Genomic DNA, 24647 nt, shown 5'->3' with positions numbered 1-24647 from the left:
CATTATACTACATTTTCATTATCATAACATCAAGAGCAAAAACTGCATCACTGCATCATGAAACTGTTTTTACCAGGTACTGCATAAAACATGGATGCCTTTACCTCCCAGCCTACTAACCTCCATCTGAACCCACTGGAAAGAATTGAAGAATTTCACCTACAGTCTAAGCTGAAGCCTCTCCCAGGACCTAAAGACACTCTGTGACCCCACGCAGCATCGCTGCTAAGCCCTCATGTTTTGCTGGACTCAGAGAGATTCAAGTCTGCTCCTAAGTTTCCCATCCTTTCCTCCTTCAGGGCTGGACTCCGAGGTCAAGCAGGCAGCACCACCAGGATCTCCACGAAGCAGAACAGTGGAGGTGTAAAATCTGGTAGTGCTGGTCAGAAATAAAGCACACGGCAAGGATCATGGAACCTACAGTCTTTGAATTAATTAGATTTAAAAAATACCATGTTACTTAGTATGGTGGGTATTTAGAATCCCATATCACTGCCACAGTAATATAGTGCTCACAGTTAGCAAAAAACCTACTTTTCAGGCACAAGTGGTACTTTAAAAACTAATCAGATTTGAATTACCAAAAGAAGTAATGCAAGTTGAACCATCCTTTTATTCTTTATTTGAAGTGATCCCTGTGAAAGCAGTGTTTCCACTATTGTTGTTTATCCCTCTGGCTTCCTATTCCTTTCTCCTTCTGCTAACACTTTAATCTCTCAACTCTTCATCCACTCATCATTTCCCTGGGCTTGAAAATTAATCCTCTGAGGTCAGTGAGGAAACTTCCACTGACTCCAGGATTTAGAATTATATTATACACTTAATTTTCCTCCCCCTTCTACCTCCCAACTTCCTCTTTTGTTTCTTCTGGAACTTATTTACTCATCACTTTAGCCATTCCATATCTGGTCCCATGAAATTGGGAATTAAATGCAGCATTAAGAAAGAGAACTAAATAGATGTCCCTCCAGCCATTATTATTGTTTGCACTTCCTACTTTAAATCACATTCCCTCCTGCCCCTTTTTCATCATCTTCTTTAAGACTTCTAAGCCCTTTTAGACAAGTATTCTATTTTATCCATTTATACAGAAACAAACATGACAGCTGAGTGAAGTGTGATGGTACTTGATAATAACAATTTCAGCCACCTGTATTTCCAGTTGTTCTAAGCAATACCACTTCAGGAAAGCTCCATCTCTAGAAAACCACTATTTGATGGTTAACATAACTATTTCTTAATTTTTAAAGACCCAAAAAGCAAATACAAGAACACACAATACATGTAAAACTCAACAACCCTGAATCTGTTTGGAGAACACCAGTACCTTAGTTTTAGATTTACAATACTTTAGAAAATTCTATTTAAATCACAGAAACCTAATCTTAGCATGTTTCTATTGAAACATTTGTGAGTACTCCAACCACAGGAATTTCACATACAAATGTCTTCATTTTACAGTGAAGGGGAAAAGAACATCAGAAAAGACTGTATTTATTAGTTAATTTAACTAAGTACTCTCTAAAAAAAACCTAACTCTCAAACCAGAAATCAGAATGCTAACAAGCTCACAACTATGTACATAAAAAAGCAGCTGCAGACTCAGTCTTACAGCTCTGAGCACTCACAATATATAAAAATTTACTCTAAATACAAACAGAATTCCTTATCCTTGCTCTCCCCTTGAGAGCACTGCACTCATGTATCTGTGGACTTAATATAGAAGTAAACACATCTGTTATCCTTTATCACTCACTATATGGGATCAGATAAATAAAAAGTCAGGTAAGAAAATCCACTCAACGCCATAGTTTTTTTCTCTCCAAACAATTCCCAAGAAAGAGGAAACACATCACTTTCTCACAAAAATATTATGACTTAACCACAAATATTTACAGAAATACTGATCAGCTAACTCAATGGACACACTTCACAGAAATGTGAACTTTAATCTGTCAAGCCCACTGAGATGTCACCTAAAAATCATCCAGACAGGCACAACCGGTGGAGAAATCTGTGCTGATGTACTGTCACTGTATTACATTTCAACTGGTAGCTAAAAAAAACCCCATCAGAAATACCAAAATAAACTTCAAAATAAATGCTCATCTTGTTATTGCAGACCCAAGACAATCCACAGGTGTGTGAGCAGACCCTAAACTGACCCAGCCAGGGCTGCCAGTCCATACTGGGACACTGTCTGACAGGAAGATGGCTTTCCATTTCCTTCTACCTACTGCTAGAGCCTGTAGCCAATGCTCTTGCTACACACACCTTCTTTCATGGCACACTCCTAAGATTCCAAAGACAGATGTTAGGATGCCTTTGGTTATACGTCAGTATTTTAATGATTACATTAAGGTACATCAATATAAAAAACCTAAGTACACAAACTGATCATATTAAAATCCCACCATCATTTTCCTGGCCAATTATATCCAGTATTTCCATCTTTGTTCCCAATATAAAACAAAAAGCTGTGCTTGCTATTTCAAATGAACTTGCCACTTCAAGCAAGCAAAAAATGAGTAGGAAGGATAAAAAAAGGTACATATATGTCCAGCATGCAATAATTTAAATTGGTAACAAGGAGCAACAATGCTGAAAAATCAATTATAGAGTGAGCTGGATGACCAGAGGGAACACTGAAACTACAATTATCTTAATCTAAGGCCTACAAATCTGAGACAGAACAGTGCTCAAAGTAGGAAACAAAGTAAAAAAAGCTTCCCTTTGAGCTGAGCTATTGAAATGTAGTAACAAGTTACTCTTCCGTCTTTGGCAAATGAATGAATTGCAGAAAACAGTAAATGAAATTTTTCTATTGCAGCCATAAAAATTACTATATTTAGTTCTGCAGCTTGGCATGAATAAAGTCAATTTACACAATTCTGGAAGAGAAATTCTTTCTACTTTGTCCAAAGTTTTAAACAAGGCCCTAGTGATATTATTTTTGAAATCCATATAGAGTTCATGATTTTGCTTTAAGCCTCACCAATTAAATTTAAGATTTATTTCTCAGAACAGCAGTAAAATATTTTAGCAACACACAGAGAAAGATTAATTAAATTCATATGCTGGGGGTATTTTACCATGCAATGCTTTATGAAGTATCAATATAAAATAAAATTGAAAATTGATGATCAAATTAACTTGCATAAAATATTATCTATTGCAAATCACAACACTGTATCGTCCAGCTGCTTGGTAGGTGAAGAAAGTGTGTTTCGGACCTAAGTGTAGTTTTTGTATTAAGGTTTAAAGCTATTTTACTGCATCAAGTAGTTTATTTCAATCCCTCTTAACTGCCCATAAAGCTAAGCTTAAGATCGCCTCTCAAAAACAGACCAATTGCTCCCTCCACTGGAAGTAACAGACCATTACCTGGCGTGCAGAGACCAGCAGATAAAACACACATTGATAAGGGAAGTTAAACAAATTAGAGGGGGTTTCCACTTAATTACTTGACAGTCAGCTAAGATTTGATGGACTGATAACCTGCACTTTTCACTCTTTTACTGAAAAGATTCACAAACACAAGTTTGCAAAATCTAAAAAGTAAAAAATCTTAAAAGTAGAGAATGTGTAAGATGAGGCGAGGCACCTGAAACACGGAATCATGGCACCACAGAGTGGTTTGGGTTGAAAGGGACCTTAGAGACCATCCCTCCTCCAGTTCTAACGCCCTGCCAGGGGCAGGGACACCTTCCAGTAGACCAGGAGGGACTGGATGGGGCTCCGAGCAGACTTGAACACTTCCAGGGATGGGGCATCCACAACTTCTCTTGGCTGCCTGTTCCAGTGTGTCACCACCCTCAGAGGGAAGAATTTCTTCCTAAGACCTAATCTGAACCTACTCTCTTTCAGTCTAGACCCATCCCCCTTCTCCTGTAGGGGTATATACCCTTGTAAATAGTCTCTCTCCATCTTTCTTGTAGGCTCCTTTCGGGTACTAGAAGGCCACAATTCAGTCACCCTGAAGCCTTTTCTTCTCCAGACTGAACAATCCCAATTCTCTCAGACTTTCCTCAAGGAGAGCAGCTCCATCTACCATCTCCATGTCCCTCCTGTAGACTTGTTCTAACACATCTGTCCTGAACGTTTTCAGACTCGGTAAAATGCCCCCTTCAATTTAAACACAAGGAATCTAAAATCAAGAATATAGTATTTTCTGTACTCCCTCTGCAGAGACAAGCAAGAATAGTTTTTAATGGAGAATCTTCTGCACAGGGACCTTCCTTGCAAAACTTATGTGAAAGCTGAACAGTCTTAGAAAATATTTACATGAAATACAAATCCAGTGAATGTAAAGAAACAAAACTTTACCTGATGTAACAAGAAAATGTTACACATCTGTGCACAAAGTGAATTTCAATCAGGTCAAGGTGAAGTTAATTTTCAGCATTTGGTACATGCAAAACTTACTCTCATTTCTCATATACTATAAGAACGAAAAAGTTGTATTTTATTGCCATTCTCAAAAGCTTTATCTGTGATACTGCTTACCAAACACATCCTCAATGAGAACCCAGCCCTTGCTCAGGCAGTAAAGGATGCTAAACTTGGTGAGTGCAAGGCCCATGCTGAATACCAGTAACACATCTATACTGAACAATGAAGCTGTAATGATGCAGGTCAGAAACCAAGTGTCTTCAGGCTTTTTACGGAGTAAAGACATTCCAACTCACACCACTTGTTTTCTTGGGCGCTTACATGAATATTGATGATATCAAGAGTTCTCAGCTGAGAAAAGCAATGCCTTCGGCCTCAGCTCCTGTTGTTACCCACATCAGTGGTGCACGGACTCACAGTATCAGCTAAAATGTGCTCAAAGATATTTCTCCTTAAGTCCTCTATCAACTCAGCAGCACTGAATAATACAAACATCATACTGTTAACTGAAGGTTTACAATCCTGTTAAACAGAAAGAATTTAAAGCAAACATCCCACTAAATGACAGCAGTTTTCCTTGGAAAAGAACACGTAGCACACAAAAATTAAGTGCTTGGTCTTCTCAAAAAAACAAAACCAAGCTTCAACAGCTTCCACAGTCTGATCACTCAGGAAGGGTTTTGTAGCTGCCCTCCAAAAAAACCCCAAGCATACCCACAGAGGAAAAATCTCTTCTGTTAGGAAAAAATCATTTCCAAGAAAATAATATTTTGTGCTAATCACAAGTAGGTATATTTATTGATTAGCTGGTATAGTTACAGTAGAAGAATTATGAAGTGCTATGTTGATTATAGAATGTTTTGAAAAGCTTTGCTCTTCAGCACATAACCAAAAGTCTGGGACTGTTTGCAAAATGTACTTCAACGGTATTTTATTGGACATGAAACAACTAATTGCTGAAAATGGAAAAAGAGGCTAAAAAAGAGACAAATTTAATGTCAAGAGTGATAAATAGTTTAAGAACATTGCTACACCTTAAACCAGGAACCCTTAGACCTGGGAGGTACATAAACAATATTACAAGATTACCATAAGAAAAGAATCCACCCAAAATTTTACTTCAGGCAGCAAATAGTGTTTTACTGAGAATTCATGTTTCTACTTCTAACTGCACAACGAATCACTTTGAGTTACAGCATTTTAATCCTCAGCTGACCCCAGATGCACTCTGCCATGATACAGCAGCAATCCCAAGTTTGCTTCCAGAGGGAGAGAAAAGCTCATATAAAGCCTGCTACTATGACCAGAAGGCTGAAGGATGCACTTTTAGTATCAACAGACACATTCTAAGCAGTATTACAGATTTTTTTTTTTTTTTAAGCTATGACATTCCACTTACCTTAATGACAAATTTGTTGGATGCCATGCTAAGTCAATGTGAGCTGGTCCTATAAAAATACCAATTAAAAGTGATCAGCACTGGAGAAACACTCAGATCTCAACACCAATCGAGAAGGATTTTTACATCCGTGGTTCATTTTTTCATTACTGCTATTCTTCAAACCTACACTCTGCTTTAAAAAAAACAAGGAAAACTCTTATTTAAAGGAGAATTTCTTAGCTACCTGTGTTGGTTTCTTTTAGTGAGCCTCATAACTGCCCAGGCACTTTCCATTCAACACAGGAAATACAAAGTTAGAACTCTTTAAAGTAAGAAACTATAGTTTTTGGCTCACCTGGTATCCATTCATACATACACACATTATGCACATTTAAAATTTGAGACTACTACACACATAAAGCAACATAACCTCAGTTTTACGGTGGTTGCACAAAAGTAAAGTGAGCTTTGGACATCCTCTTCTCTTTCTTATCCCAAACAGGACCTAAATTGCTTACTTTGGGATCCTGAGTGAAGTACATTGAGCTGTACAGACTCTGACCCTGCCTCAGACCATTCCAAGTAGCTCAGAAAGTGTTAACTTGTGCTAGAAGTTAAACACTCCCTTGGGCTCAAGAAAAAACCCTCAATTAATTGCTAAGATTTTTTTCCAAACTGACATTTACAGTCACAGCACTGAAGCTACTTGGGAAGCCCATCATCCTCCACATAAATAGGAGCCCAAAACTGACTTGTCAAAAAAGGAGAAAATCAGGTTAAACTCATGAAAGTCTTTCCAGCTAACTCCACAATGCTGGGATTCAGGAAAGACATGCAATGGGCCCTATGGTACCAATTAATAGCTACAAGAAACAGGAATACAAAAACTATGATACATTCTATTTTCACACAGGGTAGGAAGAGAGCCAACAGACAACAAAGAGATTTGGACTGGTCAGAAAACCAGGTGAAGCAGAGTCTCAGTAAAGTGGCAGGAGGTAGAGTACCCAAACCATACAGCTTGAGCTTCAAAATGAAGAAGGAAAATGAGCATCAGTAGCTGCTGTCTGCAATAAATGAACAGCAACAGAAACCACACTAAGAACAGAGCTGCCTTTTGTAATCTAAATTTTCCTAAAGGATTAGTCTCTTAAAGTGGAAAAATCTGGTCAATTTTGTAGGAGATGGTATAGGAAAATACTAAAAACTGAGGAATATGTACACATTTGTCATTGCATACTTCACGTTAAGTACTACGACAGAGCTGTCAAAATTTCAGGACACAAATCAGGTTGGGGATATGTGTCTCTGTCAGGCACTACACTTACATATTTCAAAATGCACTTGTTATCATTACTTAACTTCAAAAAAGTGCAAAACAAGATGAACACCCACTTTACAACAACACAGCATAGCACAGATGATTTTAATCCTAAAATACTTAACAGTCCTGCACACAGAAACTGGAATACCATCATGCCTTGCACCATGCCACTGTCATTCTCCCTTGCACCAAACAGCCCTGGAAACTTCTCCATTTTATCAGATTAAACCCTGTCAACTTTACTGACAGCAATTTTGAGAAACACAATGCAAGGAACAGTGCTCTCGACCATTTGAGACATCCTATTTCAGTTCAGTCATGTAGTAAGTGCTACTCTAGAGAAGTAAACATAGTAGAGAAACTACATGAGAACTCTCACTAGGATATAAAACCCACACATTGTTGAAAGAGCAGCTGCTAGAACTAGTTCAGAAGAGATGCCGAAGAGAAATTGCAGCCACCAAATCAAAACCAAGAGCTTCTCGGTTCCTCAAAACATTGCTTCCAAGAAACAATACTTGAACTGCTAATGTTTTCTCATTAATCCTTACAGTAGCAATAATATAAAAAAGAATTGCAACAAAACATGGCAGAGCATCACCTCTTCTCCAAATGTTCTCATGTTCTCTTGAGAACAAACAAAGCAGGTGGATGAATCTGAACTTATCCCAGCATCACTGATCTCTTTCTGGTAACAATTTATCTTCCAGAATACTACTTATGCAACACATCTGCTACTACTCGTGTGAACCACTGGCAGGCAGAAATACCCTCCAAATACAATTTACAAAAATAATACAAGAAAAAACATAAAAAGGAGAAAGATGCACAAGAAAAGTTAGCTTTGGTTCAGTTTGCTCTTCCTGGGAGTAAGCTGACTTTGTGAGTTTGCCAACTACCCCATTCTTTGCACTGACCTCACAGATAAGACAAAGGAAATACAGCAGACAGACAAAATGTAAGCAAATCCTCAGAAAACAAAAAGGAAAATATTTTGTGTGTGAACCATCAGGAAAATCACTGAAGTGACACAGGTGAAAAAATACTCATTACTCAGACATCAGAAGATGAGGAAAACCACTCATCAATTGTCCAAGAAAAAAAAAAAAAAAAAAAATACTAGCCCCAAAATACTTTGCCATTTCCTGTGTTTAAAAAAAAAAAAAAGCAGCAAAAAACCCCACCATAAACACAGATCTATTACAATTGCTACTGTCTGACAGCAAGATTCTGTTTCATGTTCTTTTTCAGTGCTTTTTCTGTTGCAAACATCTAAAGTAAATTCTATATAAGGATATACAAAGATAAGCAAATACAGCAGAAAAACTCCTCTCACAAGACTATACATATATATATATAATTAAAAAAAAAAAAAAGTCCTGATATGGGATGTGTAGTATTTCAAGACCTAAAATGTTGACACAACCTGTACAAGAAGACATGATTTAGAACTAAACACATACGTTGCGTGTAAGTAGAGTGAGATGCACTTGAAAAATAATGTGGCAAAATATCTTCCTTTCCTAAATTTGAGCCCAGTGGAGCAGTGGATACTCAGGAGAAGCCAGAAAACATGGTCACCCAGAGAGCAAGCTCAAGTGTCCTCTACCAGCTATGAACAGCATCTTACCTTAGCAAAGTAGCTTCCCGCGGTGAGGAAACTTAGAACTCAGGAGGAACGAGGAACTGAAAACTCCTGCCACACACTTGGAGACACAGCAGCAAACTTCACACACTTGCTCATTGCTGGATGCCTTTGCCACACCTGGGGACAGGGGGGGCACCTGAAAACGGCAGAAACAAACAAACAAATGCTAATTAAGGAACCCTGTAGGTTAACTATTTTTGTAGTTCAAAATGAGCTATCACAACATAAAAGAGGAGTTTTCTGAACTTCCCAGTCCAGCACTTGTCAGTTTCTGGGACCGGATCCTAAACTTGGCATGAGCAGGGCAATGCTCAGCTACTCTCAATCCAGTAAAGCATCTCTGGTTCTGAAAAGACACACCAGAATCTTCCCATGTTTGCCATTCAGGATTTTTATGCTCACTGTTGCCAAGTACTCCACTTAACCCTTGAAAAGTACTCTTCCACCTAGTCAGTACCTATTCTCCTCGTTGTTATTCACACTGCTTCATTCATAAACTGCCCATTCACCTTTAAGGTTCAACAACTCCGTTTCAAAAACATGACCCACTTACCACAGAACTGCCTAGAACTAGAGGAACGAGATGTTCTGAGGAGCATGAGAGGGCTGTCACAGACAGGTACTATTATCTTTTTGCACTGGTAAGTGCCTTTTTAAACTTTTGTGGAACAGCTGAATGCAATTAACAATGAAAAATTACTGTACAATGAAAAATAATTATACTCCTTTCTGCATGGAGATCAGGTATTAAATACTTCTCTTTTGGCTAGTTATAAACTCTGCACCTATAAATGAAAACAAACCCATTCATTAACACATTAATATAAAACGGGATATTCCTGACAGTGACTGCAGGAATAGAGAGAAGAGTGAACACGTTTAAAGTATTAATGTATTCACAGGAGTATTTCTTGTACTTACAGGAATGAATACAGGAAAAGCGAATACAGGAAAGCAGAACAGCTAAGGAAAAGCGGAGGTCAGGGAACAAAGTTATTTGAACTTGTTTTGGCCAGGGCACTTCTGCCCGCCCACAGGAAGCCTCAGAGAGCTGGGCGCAAGTGTAAGGCAGAGTGACTGCAATGGCAGGTAAGCAAGGAAGAAGAATCAGAGATATTATATACGCGTATACATATTTTTAAGCGGGCCAGGCAGGGGTGAGGAACGGGACACAGAGGCTGAGGCGGCACCTGAGGGAGGCTCGGTGGGAGTCGACCGGCCCCGCCGCCAGAGCACCGGTTCTCCCCGAGCATCCCCTCACAGGTTTAACTGAGGAGAAAAGAGGGGCTGGAGCCCGAGGGGCGGCCGCAAGAGCCGGGCGGCACAAGGCGGCCGTACCTCTTCCCACGCCGCGCCCGCCTCCCGCCGCTCCTCTGCCCTACCCAAAATGGCCGCGCCTGTCGCCACCGCCCGCCCCGCGCTGCCCGCACGCAAAATGGCCGCCAGCGGCCGAGGCGGGACCGGGCCGCGAGTGACGCGACGCTCGGCTAATGGCGAGCGGGGAGGGGCGGCACGTCCGGGGTCGTGCTGCTTTCACTTCCTCTTCTTCCTGCCGGGCCGCGTTTGAACGCGTGGTGGGCGGGTGAGTTTTCGTCCCCTCGGGAGGGCTCTTGGGCAGCTGCTTCCTCGGGCCCCCCTAGAGCGGGGAGAAGCCTCAGGTGCGCCGTGCCCGCGGCCTGTGCCCGAGGGAGCCGCTGCCCCCTCAGCCGCCCGCGGTTCAAGGTCGCTGGGACCCGGGGAAGGAGGAGAAGGAGCGGGTTGTGAGGGCTCCGGAGCGCGTTGCAGGGGTGGTTGTTGGGGCGTGTTCCACCTGTCAGGGGCATGGCGTTGGGCGGGTGTAGGAGCATTTCCTCTCCGACTTGTAGCTTCGTAGCCGCTCAAACCAGTGAGGTATTTTGCTAGAAAGCTTGAGTATACGTGCATTTTCTATTTGAAGTAGGTACTTCTTGACGAAATCCCATAGAAAGTAGTGCTTTCCCGTTTCTTATTATATAAGGATTAATTTATTGTCTTTGTAATGGTGCCGCTTCTGAATACCGTAAGGTGCTCAGGCAAAGCTGCACGAAGATAAAGTGGTGTCAGAAGCATCACACCTTGTTTTGCCTGCAGTTTGAAAGTTTTATATTCCCTTAGGAGTTCAGTTTGTCATTGAATTTTATTAATTAATTGGGGGGGGGGGGAGGGGAAGGTGTATTTTGCATCTACTTTTGGGCTTCAAATATTTACCATCTGAGCAGTAGCGCTTGTAATTAGATAAAGCTTTGTTGTGTTTAAGATTTAGCATGCCAAAGCTCGAAGCGAATGCTGCAATTAACATTTCAAAATGTCTGAATTGAGGTTATTTTTGTAATTTTTTTTAGGTTCACAAAGTAAGGCTTTTTTGTTTAGTGTTTTAGTCATCTGCTGCAATGCAATTAAAAGTATTAACATTCAGCTTCATCTGTTCAGTGTTATTATTATAGAGTAAGAAAAAAAGGATTTCTAGAATATATTCAAAATAATAAATTATCTTTACCTAGGTAGATGCCAGTTTGCAATGGGTCTTAAAACCTTCTGGAAGGACTACAAAGTTCTGATTGTTGTGGGAGCTGGCCTTGGGCTGGTGCACGGGGGCTGGTTACACATGAAGTCCAGTCCTATCTTCCAAGTGAAGACAGAGGATTTTGTTCCAGAACCTGGGATTGTGACATTCATGATGCAAAGTGATCGCAAAAATAAAGAAAAGTAGCATTAGTACTTTGTTTTTTGGGTAAGTTGCCTAATTAGTTGTATCTGTGTCTTTGAGGGAGAAGATGAATTTATTGAGAATTTTCAAACAGGTACAGCCTTGGTATTCTAACTTTAGTCTTTCAGAGTTTTGTTCTTCTTTGCAACTGAGTTAATTTTTTGTACCTACGTGGACCCAAAAAGCGCATCATAAAATCTCAGAAACTACTGCTAAATCCCACTTGATGGGCTCAATTAAGTGAGGGTATTACATGTCTTAAAGATATCTAAAAACAAACTCCAGTAACTTCAAGAGAGTAATCGGACTCTATAACAGTATCCCTTCAGGCTCAAAACTGCCTAGAAATAATTGTGACTTGTAACATATTCTGTGTTCATAGGGATGGTGATTACAATAGAGAATGAAACAAAATGAAGTACAAGTGTAAATACTGTAGAGTTTGCATAGAAATGTAAATAAACATTGATTTAAGTTTTACTGTTTTAAGAAGTGAAAAACTTTCTTGGTTGGCATCTTGAAGTGAGAAACCTTTGTTTGAGCCAGATTTCTTAAAGTTGTTTGGACATCAAAAGCTGTTGTTTCTGTTGCCTAGCAAGCACTGCTGACTAGTTGAGTTCTTTTGTTCTTGAGTAAAATCAGGTGAATATCGCTGTTGTTTTGATACTTCAGTGCAATTCAGTGAAGTTTATGGTAGCCTGTTACTTATAGACCTGCTGGTTACAGTATAGACCAGTGGGTCAGAATTGAAGTTATTAGCAAACAGGTATAATTGGTGCACTGTGTTTGTAGTAAAATCATATTAGTAGATTTTTCTCAGTTAAAAAGCATTTTAGCATATGTAGGCCAGTTGTACGAGGTCCAGCGAGGCCCAGTGCCATGTCGTGCACTTGGGTCACAACCCTGTGCTAAGCTACAGAGAAGAGTGGCTGGAGAGATTCCTGGGAATGCTGGGGACAGCAGCTGAACGTGAGCCAGCTGTGCCCAGGCGGCCAAGGGGATCCTGACCTGGGTCAGCAATGGTGTGGCCAGCAGGACCAGGGCAGTGATTGTCCCCTCTGCTTGGCACTGGTGAGGGGCATCTCCTTTTAAAGAGGACACTGAGGTGCTGAATGAGTCCAGAGAAAGGCAATGGTCCTGTGAGGAGTGGCTGAGGGAGCTGGGGGTCTTCAGCCTGGAGAAAAGAAGGCTCAGGGCAGCCCCATTGCTCTCTACAAGCACCTGGAAGGAGCCTGCAGGCAGATGGGGGTCGGTCTCTCCTCCGAAGTAACAAGTGATAGGACAAGAGGAAGTGGCCTCAGATTGCACCAGGGGAGGGTTAGATTGGATATTAGGAAAACTGTCTTTACAGAAAGGGGTGGCAAGCACTGGCACAGGCTGCCCAGGGAGGTGGCTGAGTCACCATCCCTGGAGGTGTTTAATGGATGCCTAGATGTGGCACTTGGGGACATGGTTCAGTGGTGGCTTGGCAGTGCTGGGGTAACAACAGAACTCGATCTTAAAGGTCTTTTCCAGCCGCAATGATTTTGTGATGCAGTGTTTGTCCTTCTGTGACTTCTTTTGGTGAAAACTAAAATAGGTCAAGCTATACAATATCTTCATAAGATTATTCTAATAGCTTTCTGGTTTTTATTGTAGGTATAACTAACCTTGAAGGTTTTCATCTGTGACTGTTGCCAGAAAAGATGAAGAAAACTACCTGGAGTAGAAAGAACTTTCTGCTTGTAGCAGGACTGTCACTTATAGGTGTTCATTTAGGAAGCATGCTTGTAAACTTTGTTGCAAAAAAGTCTGCTCAATCTCATTCAGAAGCTAAAAGAGATCGTCATGAATGAAATGGCTTCCCGCTGTCACTCTCATGTTTTGCAACATGATTTAAGCCTCATTTTAAGAGAGCTGTGATGAGTAATTTAAGGAATGTTATGTTACTGTATGTACTGTTTCACACTGAAAATAATAATTCCTACCTGCAAAGAATTAAAAGCACTACTTTTAAAATTTAAAATTGCTGTGAATTATAGATCCAAGTAAAAACGAATTGTTTTGTTGACTAGAATTAAAATCTTACCTTGACAATGTCTCGCCTTGAAGCTAAAAAGCCTCCGTTATTTATTAGTGAACCTTTAACTAGAGATGCAGTGAGTCAGTCGCTGTCTTTGCTGAGTGGAATATTAAAATCTTCCTATGGTCCTGCTGGCCGACTCAAACAGCTCCACAATGGTGTGGGGGGTTGTGTTTGTACCACTTCCCAATCCTCAGCCCTCCTGGGGCACCTTTCCACCAGCCAGCCTGTGCTGCGTGTCCTGACAGCCTCTGTACAGAACCATGTGTCACGTTTCAGTGACTGTGGCTTATTCACTGCCATTCTGTGCTGTGGCTTCATTGAAAATTTCAGGAGCCTGAATGTTGCACCTTTTACTGTCATTAAAATAAGCAAGCATCTTTTGAGTTTGTGCATGGACCATCTGAAATCTGAGGCTTGTGGCTGCCGGGTGTCCGTGGATTTTGGCAGTGTTGAGACTCTTGTTTGTTTGGTACGTAGCATTTTAACAAGCAAACCTGCTTGCATGCTTAATAAAACAGAAGTTGATCATCTCACCACATTGGTTTTAAAGGCTTTTATATTTACTATTCCATGTCATGTTCAGACTAATGCTGTTTTAGGGAAGTGTATGATAGTACCTGTGAAAGGTAGAAGAGTTGTGGATTCTACAGTTCTTCCTGGACTGCTGATAGAAACGCCAGAATTTCAATTGGGAAAACCACTTGCTGTCAAAAGGACTGGTTCAAACACGATCAAGACTGCACTTTTCAGTGTGTCCATGTCAGGAGATGGCTTTAACGTTGAGGAAGGAACTATAGCAGTCCATCACGGAGTTTCTCTGGAAATGTCAGAGCTGAATCAGTTGCTTAATGTGGGGAAGCAGCTGGTTAAGGATGAGGTGGGCCTTGTAATGTGCCAGAAAGTGATGCATCCATCCTTGAAGCAGTACCTGAAGGAGAACGGTGTCATTGCTGTGGACAGGGCTGGGCTGTCTCTGATGGAGCCGCTGGGCCGCATGACAGGTAACAAGCCAGTTCTCTGCTCTGAACCCTTGTCCTGGAGCTTTCATTGTAAGGTGAACATTACCTGGGGTGGTGTCATTGCAGAGGAAGGAGTCTCTTATTTCACTCTGTATCCTACCTTAGCAGCTGAGCAGGAGTTGTTCTTGTCTAGTCTGAAAACCATTTTTTGAGGTGAGACTGGTCTTCTGCAGGCCATAGGTGTTATTACTGCTTGCTGCATGAGGGATATCCAATGCCAGTAACTTTATTTTCAAACTGATTCAAGGCAAATGAAACAATTACTTTATTTTATCTCAAACTACCACCACGTCCTGTACTTTGAATGTGTTGGTTTCTGTTTGTGATTTTCTGTGAAATCATAGCTATTGGACAATGTATATAGTTTTAAAAGGCAAGAGGAATAAAGTTTATACTTTATGAAATGTATCTGCTAGCTGTTATGATGGTACAGCATACTGTTTTTTGGTTTTTTTTAATTGACAGGTTCGCAGCCTATAGCTTCCATACATTCATTGTCTCCTGGCTGTTATGGCAGCTTGAAAGATTTGTGCCTTGAGAGTTTTGCTTCAAAGCATTTTCTGCATCTAATTCCGGAGGACACAGTTATCTGCAGCCTGATACTCTGTAACAGAAGTGAAACAGCATGGGATGAGCTGAAGGTAGGCAAGTTTTCTTCAAATCTTTCCTTGGAAAGTCACATTTTTAATGGAAAAATAAAATACTGAGAAATATTAAATACATTGAGTTTAGAAACATAATTTTTTTGGTACATAAATGAAATTTATTTCTAGGATTTCAAAATCCTTGAAGTGGTCATGTTCGTTTAATGTGTCTGTTTTAATACAGGAAGTTGTTTAGGGACAGACACATCTTTTACCTGTTCTTGATGCCAGTGCTGGATAAATATTTTCATTCTCATTACTTGGTCTATGAGAACATAAAAATAAAAACTGCCTAGCAAAAAGCCAGCAGCAACGCATACAATGATAGTCAAGCATTGTTTTGCATTGAATAGTTGGCCTGGAAATGTCATTGATACTGATTGACTTTTTATATATAGCCCTGTTTTGAAAAAAAATGAATAAAATGCAGCTTTTTATTTCTGCTTTTCCATAGTGTGGACAAATAAAGAAAATTTCTCATTAAGTGAACATGGTTTTGGAAATCACTCAGCAGCTTTATATCTACGTGTAATTCAAGTTTATGGAATCTGTACCAGAAACTACTGAAAATTTGGGGAAATTTTCAATGGGGAAAATTCCTATTAATCATGGTATGTCTGACAAGAATTTCATATGATTTTCAGCGTGTCTGTGAAACTGCAGAACACGTGTTACAGTTAACAATGAAGGAACCTTTGGCATTATTAGGAGGGGGCTGTACAGAGACTCACCTGGCTTCATACATAAGACATAAGGTATGTAAGACATCAGGGTTTTAAAGATGCTTAATATACTTGAGAAACAAGAATTTATGTAGAATCACTGCAGCAGTTAAAACACTTGTCTCTTTCTAGATTAATGTTGCATTTTTGCTAACTACTAATATGAAATAAAGGCGTCTGTTTGAGGCACTCCATTTTCATTATGTCTTTTTAACACTATATTTGTACTCGTTAATCTTTAGGTATCTATTATAGTAATTGCATGTTTTTAAGTGTTAAAAATATGTAGAGTTTTTATATTGAAAGATGATAATACATCTTTGACTCCTATTGTGGAATAATCATGACCTAAACATTTTTAGTTAGAACTGAACCATCTGTTTCAGGGAAAGATGCAGCAGCATGATACATAAAACTTAAAATTATTTCTGTAAAACAGTGTTCTAACTTTGCTTTCCTGGTTCTGGTTTCTTTTTTAGAGTTCCACTCTGCCTGACAGCACTTTCAAAGACCTAGATTGTTCTCAGACACAATACCAATTGGTTGCTGATGGGTTTTGCCGTTCCCTGGAGTCTGTAGCTCACTCTCTGAGTCATGATGATGGAGAAATTCTTACGGACATGGTTTATGGACACTGTTGGTTTGTTCCATCAGGTTCTCCCTGTGTCTCAAAGTGGTCAGATTTAGTTTCAAAATGCGGCTGTGGGATGAATGGTAACACAGAGGACCTCAGCTGGAGGTTTTTGCAAGGCCAGTCTGGGTCTCCTGTTGTGCAGGGCTGCCCTCAAGAGCCCTCAGTAAAGGTTGCTGACCTCCTGACTCTGGATTGCTTTGCTGCCAAGTGCAGCGGCCTGCAGGTAGCTCTGGAGACAGCCAACCTGATTTTGGATCTTTCATACATAATTGAAGATCAAAATTAGCTCTGATCTAACGTGATTTGTGTTGTATAGCAAGACACTGAGTTGAAAGCAGGATAATGTATAATGTGTTAAAACACTTGAATTGGTTAGAATGTGGATAACACACAGAAATTTTAAATTCAACAGTTGGCCATTGAGTACTATTCTCATTGTTTATCTACTGTGCTCTCAAGCATTTTCAAATGTTCAGCCTGTTACCTCTGCATTAAGGAAAGTTTTGGATGTTTGTTAGCTCTGTGGCATCTTCAAAGAAAAGGGAAAAATGAATTCACTAGCTGAGAAAACATGTTATGTATTAGAATTTATATAGTCTCAGCAAAAACTTTACACATTCAAAGAGACGTATTGCAGCAGAATTTTGTCACTGAAACTTTTAATTTTGTAGGTAAAAAAGGCTCGGCTTGGCAGATGCCTTGAGCCCCTTGTTTTTAATTTTGTTCTGAATTTTTCGTCACCATACACTGCATGCGGTTTCTGTTTCTAAATGGCTGAAAGATTTTAATTCATATATGTAATTTATTTAACAAGTTATAAAAACTTTAACCTGGAGCTCTTAAGGTAGCAGGTAGCTAATAGAAGATTTGAAAAGAAATGACAGTCTAGGTGGAAAAAAAAAAAAGTCAAATGGACCTTGATTGTCTTCTGTGGGATACAGGACAGTCTATAATGAAGTTTCTATCATTTAAGCAAAGCTGCAAGAAAGAATGTCCCACTTACCATTCAAGTAACTGACTATGCATGGCTTCTTTTAATGAAGTAAGGCTTTAAGCTGCTCAGGCTTGTTTTGATCTTTAAATAAGACTGTAGACCGAATGATCAAAACTTTTTCTCATTCTCAGCTTGCATGCAAGATCAAAAAGGGTGTTAGAGTTTCTTACTTAAGCTCATTTTCTCTACCACTTTTCTTCTCCCTTTTTGTTTTCAGTCACAAGGGACAAATTGTTCATGGTGTGTTTCCAGAAAACATCCGAGTCAGTTGTAGTCTAGTCTGCTTATGTTTTTCCTGGTCTCTTAAGTTTTAATATATTTATTTAATATAAGCAGTAGAATTGTTATGTATAACTCAGTTTTGAGATATGTAATTAAAAACAGATCTTTCCAGACCTTTTGTACAAAGTCCTTTTAATTTTAAGAGTATAAGTAATCATTTTCTCACTGGGAAAAAATGAAGAGTTATTTAAAGTTCTTTATCTTTTTATGACCTGAAATGATTGCTTCAGTGCTATAAGGCATCCTTTGGGGACTTGTGGGAGAATGTTACAAGGGTTGAGAATGGAGGCTCTTCAAAGTTGGTTACTGAAAAGGCTGCTTTTATATCTTGATCCTCCCGTATGCCATGAACTATATGAAAACATCAGGAATAATGAAGCCAAATGATGGTGTGTATCTTAAGGCACAGAAGAATCTTGGTAATACTTCATCTAATTGTGATTCTCCAGCTCAGAGTGCTGAATTATACTATTTTACTTCCTATAATAGCAGCTTGTTACGCAGTGTGAAAAATGTTGAGTTTAGTGACTACAGCTGTGAAGTGAAAATTAAAACAATATTCAAGTAGAAGTAGTCGTGAGCGTTCTTTTGTCTTGGTATCTGAAGGTCGGATCACAGCTCTTGAATTAGAGCTGACAATGGTTTTTAATTCTCCCCCAAAGAAATTTGCAGATTAGAAAACTGAAAAAAATAAATTTAGTTTTTGGTAAGTAGCTAAAATTTCATTTATACCTGAACTAAAAGATTGTTTCATATATAGATAATTTTAATAACGATGAATTTTTTTCTCCTACTGTGATTAAAAAGGATAAATAAGCAGCTTGCTCTGCTGTTTGTGGACAGTTCTTAGTTATACTCAGTATGCTTGAACCTTTAGTGGTTAGTGTTGCCTCATCTTTGAGGGGTAACATAGGAGGAGTACAACTTCGGATACTTTTTAAAATCCAAGTAAAAAGAATTCTGTCTCTCATATACAGCAACATAAAGTAACTATTTTGAACTTTCATGTTTTCTGATAAAATTTGGGTACAAAAATGGTTGGGTTTCTCCCTGTGTGTTAAAGTTGACAAAACGAAGTATAATGCCTCTGAGAGGCCACTATGGTTTTATTCCTGTTCCTCTTGATATTTGAAGTTTGTTCAGTGGGAAATATTAGCATTACATAAGTATTAAGAGACAAGTGTTTTCTGATCATGACCTCAGTCATGTCTGATTTCCACAGATTGCTCAGAGGCTGTTAATTTAAACTTCAGTAATTCTACTGATAATGCACAAGAAGTATGAACGTTCATTTCCAGCCTTCTCAGCTGTGTTCGTGCTCCAGGCCTAGAAGGAGAAATAAAGGAGTGCCGATATTATAATCACTCAGGTCAACATACTTAAGTAAGATGCCAGTGTAATACAGCTGCTCCTCAGTTCAGTATTTGTTTGCTATTTCAGTTCCCATTTGATACTTAAAACTTCAAAGTAAAGACTTGAAAATGCTGATTAATTAAGGGATCTTTTTTCCTACTATTGTGACCTGTTTCAAGCAGATGCACCATTAAATAATATTATTTTGGCATTGGTTAAGAATGCATACCTGTTTTTCATTGATTCTGCTTCTTTTCTGTGACTTTGTAGAGTCACTCTGAGCCGTATCTAAAGTCTTTTCCTGTCTGTTCTATCTATAAAATGGGAACAAAGATTTGTGGGTGAAGAGTTCTAAGATCCAGATGTAAAGTGAAAAACTACTTGCTGCATAGGAACAAAGAAAAAGATATTTTAAAATAACTCAAATCCTTGATAAAATATTAGAGTAATTTCATTAAGGGAGCTTTGATCAGGATTTCATGTAGACTCCTTAAATTATTTTGCTGGGTAAAACACCACGTTTTTTTATATTGAACCTGGATGCATTTTCTTGTTCTCTGAAGTTCCAGCAGCAGTATATCACTGTTGCTACCCAGTATTATGATTTATTGCTTTGCATCTTCAGTACAAACACACACAGAAATGTGACCTTAAAGCTCTGTGCAGATATGGTTGGAATTCAAGATGAGCAATGTCAGACATGTCAGCAATCCTTACTGTGTCGTGTCTTCAGAGTCTGTGCTCTGTGTTTCAGAGTAGATGTTCAAATGATGCTAATCCTTTCAGACAGGCTAGATTTGTGAGTTTGGGAAACCTAACCTTACTATATTGTTAGTGTAACACTGGTTTGTTGGTTTATAATCTTGAATTGTTTTTTAATTCAAGTGTTTGGGCTTTTTAGGCTGACCAGCCGTTTACAGTGTTAATCTGTCCCAGTAAGGAAAGAGAATATTGATTGCTGTCAAATCTTGTAAGGAAAATAGTGCCCAGAATATCACAAGCACAGTAGAGCATGTACAAAATAATTCACCTTACCTGAAACCTCAATTCTTGAATTTTACTTGTGCCCTTATGTTGCTGTGCTGGTTAGCAAAATGTGGTATTTCTCACATTTTCAGCAGTGCCATGTGAACTGAGTCATGTAAGTATTACACTCTTCAATCTCAGGAAAATCAATATCTTTGAGTCAGTCAATGTCGTAGGAAGAACTTTAACTGGATCTGCATTAACTGCTGTTCTGAAGATGCAGAACCAGTTGGACTTCATTGCAAAGGGACTGCCTCCTGCATGCTCACAATCTGCCAGCCAGGCTTTTCGAGAAGCCATATTACAATGGTTAGTTCTAGAATATTAGTAGCTTTTATTCATTTTTGTAAATATGGGTTATTTCTATGTTTGCCAGCAGAGACAAGATGCACAGTACTAATAACTGTTTGACTGGTAACACTGTGATCTTAAATTCTCATTTAAGAAATACGTTTACTTTTTGTCTGTATGCATAGCCTGGTTTAAATTAGTCTTGCACATCGTAAGCTCAAAAGCATATACAAATGTATTCTTTATGCAGAAGCAGAAATGTAGTTGCAGTGTATGTAAGTAGAGCCACCATGTCATTATTCCAGTCACCAATAAAATTAATTGCAGAATAGGTTCCAGGATTGGGCTGGGAACTTTGTAGTTTAACTCTGCTGACTTCCATTATTCTTGACCTAACCATTAAACACATTTTATTTTCATACCTTACTGCAAACATCTCTATAAACTTGAGCTTTTAAATCTGCTTGCACATGGAAAGCTTTTATTCAAGCTTTCATCATGTGCCTGGAAGGCCCCAGCTGTGTGTGTCTGCCTTGTGCAAACTGATTACTGGTGTCCTTGTTATTTTCTGTCCTGACAACATCAGCTCTCTTCAGGTACACATTAAATACACATTAAATACTAGCTGCTTATTATTTTAATACTATTACGTGCTGTCTGCTAAGCATTTGTTGTGGCAGCACTGTGATGTCAACAGCTATTCCTCATGGTAACCTTTTTATAAACCATCAAGTCTAGAGTTTTTCTTTAAGGCTTTATGATATTGGTAGACTGTTATGTTATCCCTGGTAAAAAAAATGTGAGTTTTGGGAAAAATTAGTTCCCTAATCTGTGGTGATGACTCGGAAGGATCCTGAGTCACCATTTGCATGTGGGCTGTGCAGGCTTTGCTGATGGATGGTACACTTGGGCAATGGCTGAGTGGTTTTTTCAGGGAATTGTAGGGATGGTGGTACTTTCAGTTCTTGGAAGACTTTGTGACTTTAAGAGCCATAAGCAAAACTATTTCCCCCTCATTTATTAATCTTTGTAACAATATTTTTCCTGCTATGTGCCTGCCCAGCCGCTTGCTCACCCCTCACCTCAACAGAGGGAGAAAACAGGATGAAAAACCTCCTGGGTCAAGATAAACCTCTCCTGCCATTTTTCCCACACTTTTCCTCTAAATTCCTCGCTGCCAAGTGGCATTTTGCCCTTTTTTAGATGTGTTTAAGCAGAGCTGCCACAGTCCTGGGGCTGAGGGCTGGGCTGTGCCCGGTGGTGCAGCTGCTGGAGCTGGGCGGGAGGCCCCTGCTCCCCTCAGAGCTCCTGAAGTACCTCACAGGGAGCCATTTTGTGAGCCCTCACGAAGGCTGCTGAAGGGTGTGGTAAAATGGCTGCGTTTAAAAACCTGGAGCCCAGGAAGAGCACTAGAGCTGTCAGCAAAGCCTAGTCCTGGGGGAGATGCTGAGAAAATGGGGTTTTTCCTTGTTCAATGAGTACTTGAGGAGGGATAGGCACCCCTAGAGATCAGCTAGCCAGAGAGCTGACCTCAGATAATGGGCAGGGGCAAAGAAAAACCCGGCTTCTCTTTGACGAGGGTGATATAAAGCTGTGGTTGCTGATGCTTCTTATCCAGGCCTCCTGTGACAAGCTGCCCTGCTCCCCTCAGAGACAGACCCCAGGGAACTACCTGTGGAGAAACAAGGGTCGATGGTGTGCCTAAGGACTGGGGAGCTTCCAGAACGTGGGCATTTCTGAGATCACTTCCCAGTATCTTTGGGAAGGGAAATGGCCCAGCAACACTTCATGAGCGAGTTCAGACGGGAAGACCACCTACCCACACCCATAAAGGCCTTCTCAGGAGTGGTCTGAGGATACAAATGTGTGTGGGATAGAGACAGAGGATTGACCCGCGGCCCCTCCATCATCGTGTGTGCTGCAGTCCATGAGATGACTCCAAAAAGTGAGTTTTTCTACATTTTCTTTGCACCAGCGCTGTGCCTGCTAAGCAGGGAGTTGTGTGACATGGCTGGCTGTCTATGCCAACCTTTTTTCTGGTTTTTTTGCCTTTCATTTTTAAGCAAGCAAGGACATATTTCTCCTGTAACTAACAAAGGCAGGACAAATTCTTCACTTGGTTTTACATGCCTTAACCCTGGTATGCTGTATTTCTTCTTTGGGATCACTAGCAGAGGCGAAGAAAGGAAAATTAGATTTTTAATTTTCACTTGAGTTCTTTTTGGGTATTTAAAATCATGATCCTAGAAAGCATGACCTGAAACTGCCTGTCCCTGTATCACTCAAGTGTCATGTAGTTGTGATCAGCATTGCACTGACTTCCGTGCTTTGTGTTTGACCCAGATATCTTTGCTGAATCAGGTTTTGAACTGTCCTGTCATGATACTTTACTTGCAAACATGAATTTGTGCATAAATTATTCTTTTTTGTTCCATAAATTGTTTGGTCTGGCCAGTCAGATGTGTTGATGTTCTACAGCTGGGAACGTTCCTAATTGAAAGTTGTTCTCCGCTGAAACATGGTTATTTGGGTAGTAGCTAAGACAGCTGAAGATGGCCTTGCTGTTTATCTTTGAAATGAACTAATTAGAAGAATATAATACAAAATGCTAAGAAAGTGGAATACTTGAACCCTGTATTGAATAATCTGGTCTCCTCTTTTTTTTATTGGTATAGTGTGAGCTTTTCCAAATAAAGAACTGATCTCCAAAGCAAAGCAGCAGAGAAATTAGTTTAGATTTCTAATAACATAAATTGCTGTGCAAAATCTTCCTTTGGGTACTGAAAATATTATAGCATCAAATAAAATTTTTAAAAAGCTGTATGCACGTGATGTCTTTGTGAATGTAAAATCCCTTCTAGGAGTTCTTTATGAGTGTTCCACAGAAGGGAAAAATTCTGAGGGGAGTGTGAGTGCACGTGTCCTGGTTTTAGGTGTTAACAGGATCTGTTTAATCAAAATGGCTGCTAAAAGAAAAATCTTACTAAAGCTGCCTGTGAAACAGCAGATGTCACTCCAGTTTTTATGCTGGGGCCAGAGAAGAATTTGCTTCACTGCAAGAATAACTCATGCATGGCATTATCGCTTATGTTTAATATAGTGTGTTAAGGAATAGATGGAATACATCACAGAATTTTTGAGATTAACTGTGGATTGCTGGAGTAAATACCAGAGAAACACTGTTTCTGGAATGTCTCCATTTGGAGCTGTGTATGCTGGCTTGGGGTGGAACCAGTTTGTGAAGAGCTGTGGGCAAGGAGTAACAACACATGCCTTATGCATGGAGTATGGTTAAAACAGTGTGGTTCTCTGTTAACTGAGAAAAATATACAGCTGCATGCCTGAACTGATCTAAGTGTTTTAAGGTTATATTATAATTAAGTTCATTTTAAGCAAACTACAGCAAATAGTCTGAAGGAGCAGTTTGTTTCAGTGTTCATACTTTGGTCATAACAATTGCTAAATTTATACTAAATTCATGTAGGAGCCCGGAATGAAAGTTTTAATTTTTATGAAGTAGTGCTGATTGAAGCAGGCACATTTTATATGACTTTATATGTATTGTGTTGCAAAATGTGGGCCAAAAATCTCATGGCAAGGTAGCAAAATTAGTTTCCTGAACACAAAAAGAAACATAAGCATCCACAAATGCCATAGTAGGTTCTGTGAGTACTCAGTGCAATCTTAAGAATGTGGTTTTGGTTTGATTTGCACACTGGTAGGGGATCTAAAACCTACCTTGCTATTGGCCCTAAAGACACTAGAGTAGAAAGCAAGATTATTTCTGTATTATAGGTTACTTCTAGCTGCTTGAAACTAATGACTTACTGGCATAAAGTCATCCAGAGCTACATCTGTCTGAATCTAGTGCCTGTAGAGAAACAAAGATAAAGTTATTTTTACATTGGAGGAAGAAAAGAAAAAAATGTTTTATGATATCAAAATGCATTTTAGGGGAAAAAGGAATAGTTCTACCTCTGAAAAAAAGCAGAGGTGAATTTACATTTTGCTGACAGACATTTTGCTTGAAGCTTTGCATAGTGAAAAGCATTGCAGATAGTTATCTTTGTAACAAGTTAATATGAATGTCTCTTGAATGTGCATACCAGTCTTACAAGGATGACTTGCAATATTGGGAAATAGAGAT

General features: G+C 39.5%; 2 protein-coding genes across 11 annotated transcripts in view; one reads left to right on the top strand and one right to left on the bottom strand.

Annotated features, from left to right (window-relative positions):
- The window catches only part of SLX4IP (SLX4 interacting protein), a 71692-nt gene extending 61876 nt beyond the window's left edge, over nucleotides 1–9816 (bottom strand). Inside the window, exons 1-3 of one of the 3 annotated variants that reach the window (XM_082303371.1) lie at nucleotides 9667–9816; nucleotides 8728–8881; nucleotides 5792–5840 (exon numbers count right to left, since the gene is read on the bottom strand). In XM_082303371.1, coding sequence (XP_082159497.1) covers nucleotides 5792–5818 — 27 coding nt within the window. In that variant the 5' untranslated portion in view covers nucleotides 5819–5840; nucleotides 8728–8881; nucleotides 9667–9816. The remainder of the gene's footprint in view (nucleotides 1–5791; nucleotides 5841–8727; nucleotides 8882–9666) is intronic. The other 2 variants (XM_082303372.1, XM_082303373.1) reach the window with 2 other exon arrangements.
- Nucleotides 9772–18400, top strand: MKKS (MKKS centrosomal shuttling protein). 8 transcript variants are annotated; one of them, XM_082303368.1, is made up of 7 exons: nucleotides 10299–10327; nucleotides 11265–11494; nucleotides 13109–14004; nucleotides 14119–14536; nucleotides 15020–15195; nucleotides 15843–15953; nucleotides 16400–18400. In XM_082303368.1, the coding sequence occupies exons 3-7, from the start codon at nucleotides 13546–13548 to the stop codon at nucleotides 16838–16840; spliced, it is 1605 nt and encodes a 534-aa protein (XP_082159494.1). In that variant the 5' UTR covers nucleotides 10299–10327; nucleotides 11265–11494; nucleotides 13109–13545; the 3' UTR covers nucleotides 16841–18400. The 8 variants fall into 8 exon arrangements, with proteins under 8 accessions (XP_082159490.1, XP_082159492.1, XP_082159489.1 ...); XM_082303364.1 differs by lacking the exon at nucleotides 10299–10327 and adding an exon at nucleotides 9772–9834 and having other exon boundaries at nucleotides 11269–11494; nucleotides 13109–14536; XM_082303363.1 differs by lacking the exon at nucleotides 10299–10327 and adding an exon at nucleotides 9782–9834 and having other exon boundaries at nucleotides 13109–14536.
- The last annotated feature ends 6247 nt before the right edge of the window (nucleotides 18401–24647 follow it).

The sequence above is a fragment of the Coloeus monedula genome (assembly GCF_965178545.1).
Source record: "Coloeus monedula genome assembly, chromosome: 2".
NCBI classification, from domain to species: domain Eukaryota; kingdom Metazoa; phylum Chordata; class Aves; order Passeriformes; family Corvidae; genus Coloeus; species Coloeus monedula.
This window is presented reverse-complemented; position numbering and strand designations above follow the sequence as displayed.